This window comes from Micromys minutus (genome assembly GCF_963924665.1).
Source record: "Micromys minutus genome assembly, chromosome: 24".
NCBI lineage: Eukaryota > Metazoa > Chordata > Mammalia > Rodentia > Muridae > Micromys > Micromys minutus.
The window spans coordinates 34,466,164-34,472,626 of NC_137959.1; the positions used below are offsets into that span (position 1 = coordinate 34,466,164).

General features: G+C 45.6%; 1 protein-coding gene across 1 annotated transcript; it reads left to right on the forward strand.

The window, feature by feature from the left end:
* Positions 1 to 2,002: 2,002 nt before the first annotated feature.
* Positions 2,003 to 2,467, forward strand: LOC308436207 (small ribosomal subunit protein uS19-like). The gene has a single exon (XM_080937048.1). The coding sequence runs from the start codon at positions 2,084 to 2,086 to the stop codon at positions 2,438 to 2,440; it is 357 nt and encodes a 118-aa protein (XP_080793174.1). The 5' UTR covers positions 2,003 to 2,083; the 3' UTR covers positions 2,441 to 2,467.
* Positions 2,468 to 6,463: the final 3,996 nt, after the last annotated feature.

Below are 6,463 nucleotides of genomic sequence, written 5' to 3' on the forward strand. Positions count from 1 at the left end.
CAAAAGTGCTTTTGAGGATCTGCAAAGTTCCATTGTGTGTGTGTGTGTGTGTGTGTGTTATGTGTGCATATGGTATGTGTGTGGTATATATGTGTGCATGGTGTGTATGTTGTGTGTGGTACATGTAGTATGGTATATGTATGTGTGTGATGTGTGTGTGGTGTGTGGTTCATGTAGTGTGGTGTATGTGGTCTGTTGTGTGTGTGAGTTGGGAACTGAACCCCAAGCCTTCCTTACAAATAAAAGCTAGGCCAGTGTCATGCTATAGAGATATACTGCCAGTGATGCATTTTTAAAGATTTATTTATTTATTATATATATGTACACTGTAGTTGTTTTCAGACACCAGAAGAGGGCATCAGATCTCATTACAGATGGTTGTGAGCCACCATGTGGGTGCTGAGAATTGAACTCAGGACCTCTGGAAGAGCAGTCAGCACTCTTAACCGCTGAGTCATCTCTTCAGCCCTAATCTTAAATTTTTAAAATAAAATTACGGGTTGGTAAGATAGGACTTGTTTTATTTACAAACTCTCAAGTATCCCAAGCTAGCTTTAAATTCACTCACAATGCAGCTTTAACTTTTGTAGCCAGTGGCCTCCACCTCCCAAGTTCTGGGAGCACATGTCCCAATTTCACCTGTTTATTTTTTTATTTATTTTTTTATTTTTTTTAGTATTTATTTATTTTATGTACACTGTAGCTGTCTTCAGACACCAGAAGAGGGCATCGGATCCCATTACAGATGGTTGTGAGCCACCATGTGGTTGCTGGGAATTGAACTCAGGACCTTTGGAAGAGAGTCAGTGCTTTTAACCGCTGAACCATCTCTCCAACCCCACCTAGTTTTATATGATGTCAAAGGCTGAACTATGGCTTTGTGCATGACAGGCAAGCACTCTACCAACTGAACTACATCCTCAGCCCCATTTTAATTTTACTTCAGAACAGGGTCTTACTTTGCATTCATGGCAGACGAGGGTGGCAAACTCATACAGATCAGCCAGCATCTGTCCTCCAAGTCTTGGGATTAGAAATGTGCACTCGACCAGAACTAGTGATATACACCTTCAGTCCCAGCACTGGGAAGGCAGAGGCAGGTGGATTTCTGTGAGTTCAAGGCCAGTCTGGTCTACATAGTGAGTTCCAGGACAGCCAAATGGATCAAAAGAAACCAACCAACCAACCAACCAAACAAACAAAAAACACACCAAAAAACAAAAACTAAGACATATGCTACCATACCCGACTCTCAGTATTTTTATTTTAACGTATTAAGTTTTAAAAACCATCACTGGAGGATTGGAGAAATGGCTCAGCTGTTAAAAGCACTGACTGATCTTCCGAAGGCAGTGACAGTGTACTCATATACATGAATAAATAAAAAAAAAAAAAAAAATCACTGGAGCTGGTTCTCTTCTTCTACCAGATGAGTTCCAGTGATCTCAGTTCTTCGGTCTTGAAGAGCTTTTACCTGCTGAGCTACCTCACCAGCCAATAACCTTAATAAATGTTTATTACTGTGCATGCTGATGTGCAGGTGCGGAGAGGTTAGAGGGAACTTTCAGGCTCTTTCCAATAGGGGTTCTGAGAATTGAACTCAAGTTGTCAGGATTGTACAGCAAGCCCTTCACCTCCTGAGCCATTTCACTGGCCCTAATGTATTAACTCTTAAATACAGGGCAGGAGACATGGCTCAGAGGTTAAGAGCACTCCATGCTTTCCCGGAAGATCTGGGTTCAGTACCCAACACCCAAATGGCATCTCAAAACTATCTGTAACTCCAGTTCCAGGGGTTCTAACACCCTAACCCTGACATATAACAAGCAAAACACCAATGCACATGAAGTGAAAATAAATAATTAAAAATAAAACTGAAACTCAAAATAAAAATGCAAATAGCCATGTGTGATGGGTGCCTCCTGTATTATGTCACGTAAGGACGTGGACCCCAATTATATTAAAAGAAAAAAATGTCCTGCTTTTCCGAGCCGCCGCCAAGATGGCTTAAGTGGAGCAGAAGAAGAAGCGGACCTTCCGCAAGTTCACCTACCGTGGCGTGGACCTCGACCAACTGCTGGACATGTCCTATGAGCAGCTGATGCAGCTGTATAGCGCCCGCCAGAGGTGGCGCCTGAACCGTGGCCTGAGGCGGAAACAGCACTCACTGCTCAAGCGCTTGAGAAAGGCCAAGAAGGAGGCGCCACCCATGGAGAAGCCCGAGGTGGTAAAGACCCACCTGAGGGACATGATCATTCTGCCTGAGATGGTCGGCAGCATGGTGGGTGTGTACAACGGCAAGACCTTCAACCAGGTGGAGATCAAACCAGAGATGATCGGTCACTACCTGGGCGAGTTCTCCATCACCTACAAGCCCGTGAAGCACGGCCGGCCCGGTATTGGTGCCACCCACTCCTCCCGATTCATCCCCCTCAAGTAGCGGAGGCCAATAAAGACTCATTATTTTGGGAAAAAAAATGTCCTAAAGTCTATAGACCGTTTGTTGTTACAAGATAATGTGAGATTTACACTCTTTAATTTTGGTTTTCAGTTTTTCTTGGGCCGGGGAGGGGTTGGTGGGGATTGAATCTAGAACCTCAAGAATGCTAAGCATTTGACTTGCTGGAGCGACACCCCCAGGCCCTTGTCGTCTAAGTTTCAATGAACAGAGCCCTCCTATAATCAGAATAGCATAGCAATAGGGGGAATATCCGAACAGGCGGCAGGAGAAAAGAAGGAAAACCTCAGGCTGGCCTGTACTGGTCAGGAGCAGAAGAACCCACACACTACTCACGTGACGGGGTGGCCAGCATCTGGTGGTTGGGTTACTCTCCAAATGGCAGGGCAACACATCGGACACACTACACACTCACCTTAGCTGTTGCACACGTGTTGGTCTTACCATCTGTTGCCAACCTGGCAGAAAAGCATTTCCTCCTCAGCTGTGCTGGTTGGGAACTTCAGTTTTGTTACTTGTATCTCTTGTCTGCTTCCCAGGTCTGACTTCAGCTGCTTCTTTAAGTTCCTGAGAACTCAGGAGGTTTCAGCTTAGTTCTTTGCCGGGACTCCAAGGATTTAGGAAAGGACCAACTCTTCTTGTAGATAAGTCTCAGCGGATACAGAAGGGACCAGGGATGGCTGGTTCAACTCATTGTGGTTTTGATAATGTGGCAGGAGTTTGAGACCATGGATTATTTAAAATGGCAGGGGTAAAGGGAGATGTAATTTTCTCAAATATATAGCTGAAGGCTTTGAAATATTTTATACAGGTAGGAAGGCCATAAGGCCATAGGTAGTGTTTCTCAAACACTGGTGTGCCTAAAAATCTCCCAGTCGCACACATTCATTTCCAAGATGAGTTGAATGGCGGTAATACACATGTAGTCTCATCTGAGGAGCTGAGGAAGGATGATTGGAGCCCAATTACCTGGGGTTAGCATGAGTAGCCTACTTAGTACTCTGTCTCTTAAACAAAAGAACAAAAACCAGAAACCCAAACCACAAAACCAAATTCCACCTAGAGATTACTCAATGCCCCCTTCATTCTACAGATGCAGAAATGGGGTCAGAAGAGGCAGAGGGCTTGTCAGTTAAACTAAGTTTAAATCTAGGTATGTTTATGCACCACAGAGTCCCCAGGAAGGATAAAATATTTAAGGGATGAGCTAGACAAAAGTGAGGTGTATGTGAGTTTTCTCCAAACCAATTCTCCCAACATCAACTGGCTATCCAACAATCTGATTCAGTTCTGACCCGAACTACCCACACAGTAAGGACTTGTTCCCACAAGACTGTCCCAAACCCCAACTACAAATGAGATGTTCAGGCCATGCACTTTCTGCCCAGTGGACTGCAAATCTGGGGGTTCCCATGACCCCTTTTCCTATTGTTTGATAATTTTCGAGAACTTGTAAGCTCAGAAAATTTCTCTACTTACAATAGAGTTTATTACATAGAATGCAAATAAAGAGCCAAACAAAAAAGTAGGTAAGAGTTTGGAAAGATTGTCAGCACAAGTCTCTTCCCAAACACATAGGATGGGCTCCAACTTCTAGAACCTCGTTAATGGGTTTTAATGCTGATCTTATCACTTTGTTAGGACTGGTCACTGGTGACTGCACTAGATCTAAGGGGAGGTGCTTTCTCTTGTCCGGAGATCAGAGTTCAAAGTTCCAACTCTCCAATCACATGGGCCTTTTATTAGCATACAGAAGAGGGCAAATTCCAAGGTTTTCAGGACTCTTGTTATAGGAACGTAATAGCCAAACACTGCTTTGTTTTATTATTTCACTTGGGGATGTTCTTTGCTGGCTGTGTTCATAACCCACTAGCCAAGCTCCTGCGCTGGCCAGTTGCTTGCAGCTGGCTCTGTCACACGGCAGACCATGTTGATTTAAGGATGAGAGAGAGGTGTGTAGACAATGAGGCATTCCCTTGCTTGAGTGTCACACTCAGAAATCCCATGATGATCTTAAGTGGCAGGGCCATAGAGACCCTTAGACTGCAGTAAAAGGGGTAGTCCGAGATGACACCTTCAGACACCCAGAACTGTAAAATGCCTTCTAGGAGGCATGATGACGTATGCCTGTAATCCTGGTATGTTATAGGGGGGTGCCAATGGATCAGGAGTCCAAAGTCACCCTTGACTATACAGTCAGAGTTCCAGGCCTGCCAGGAGTTCCAAAACACTGTACCTCAAAAACCAAAAGCAGGGGCCTTCGCTAAGCCAGTAGAGTTCTGGCCCAGCATGCACAAAGCCCTAGGTCTGATGAGCATGGCCCCACATAAACTGGGCATGGTGGCATATAACTATAATTCAGCACACGGGAGGTGGAGGCAGGGAATCAGAAGTTCAGAGTCACCCTCAGCTACACAGAAAGTTCAAGGCTGGCCTAGGCTACAGGAGCCCTCCTCTCAAACAAAACCCAATAAAACCAAAACAAACAATAGCAGAAAAGAACAGAAAGCGTTTTCCATTGGTTGGTCAGTTCCACAGGGCAGATGTGTTCACTGCAGGAGAGCTGCTCGCCCTCCTAAATAAGACTGGGACAAAGGACAGCGACATTCCTGTCCCCTCAGTCAGTTCAGCCATTCCTCTCACTGAGGGAGGGTACCCACTGAGGTCTCAGGTCATACTGATGGCCTCAGGGCCTGGGGACAGTTTGAATATAGAACATTCCACACATAACTTCTGCTAGAAAAACTGGACAGACTGTGATTCGTGTTGGCATCTGCAAATCTGAAATTCATTTATCCAGGTCAGGGACCATTTATTTTGCATCTAACAAGCCGGGACCTGCTATAGCATCTTTCTAACATATGGGCTGTTGATGACCCATCTCTGTACATCTGTCAGGGCTGTCAGCAAGGGGAGGCCAACTCGGCAGGATTCACACCACCGACTAGCACAAGTTCGATCACAGCTGTTCTGGGAAGGGGCACTTGGCCTGGCCCCGTCTCCTCAGCATCCCCAGTCAGCCCCTAAACCTGCTTCTCTTTCCTTCTCTCCCTCTCTCTGTGTAAGAGCGCGCACACGCACACTCATGTGTACACCCACGCTGTGAAGAGACTAGAGGTTGACATTTGTTATCTTCCTCAGTTTCTTCCCACCTTATTTTTTTGGGACAGTCTCACTGAACTTGCCAACTTAAGACTGCCTAGCCACTGGGCTCCAGAGATTGTTTGACCGTCCCTGTCTGTCATGCTTGGGACCCAGATATGAGCTGTCTTACCTGGTTTTTACATTAGTGTTGGGGCCAACTTCAGGTCCTTATGGTTATCCACTGAGCTCAGATGTGCTTTTTAAAATTTAAAATTTATTTTCATGCTATGTGTATGGGTGTTTTATCTGTTTGCTATGCATGTGCATTACATACATGGCTGGGGCCTGCAGAGGCCAGGAGTGGGCACAGAATCCTCTGGAACTAGTTACAGATGGTTGTTAGCCTCTATGTGGGTGCTGGGAATTAGATCTGTGTCTTCTGAACAGCAGCAAGTGCTGATAAGCCATCTCTCTAGACCCTCAAATCTGCTTTTTAGAGAGGGAGGGAGAGAGAGAGAGAGAGAGAGAGAGAGAGAGAGAGAGAGAGAGAGAGAGAGAGAGAGGGAGGGAGGGAGAGAGGGAAGGAGGGAGGGAGGGAGGGAGGGAGGGAGAGAGAGAGTGTGCAACTTGATAGTTCACTTTTCTTTTAGGTTTTAAAGACATGGTTTCTTTATGTAGCCCTGGCTGTCCTGGAACTTGCCATGTAGACCAGGCTGGTCTCAAACTCAGAGTGAGTCACTTTTCAGTGGCCTTTTCAGTACTAAGATGTGCCACTATACCTTGCTACCTTTTTTGTGTATTTTTGTTTTTTTCAGGACAAGGTTTCTCTATGTAGTCCTAGCTGTCCTGGAACTGTCAACCACACTGGCCTCAAACTCAGAGATCTGTCTGCCTCTTCTTGTCCTCCCTGGTGCACTGGGA

Bases quoted from the DNA above. Each gene is read 5' to 3' on its own strand.
- LOC308436207 (XM_080937048.1), top strand. From the start codon at position 2,084: ATGTCCTATGAGCAGCTGATGCAGCTGTATAGCGCCCGCCAGAGGTGG.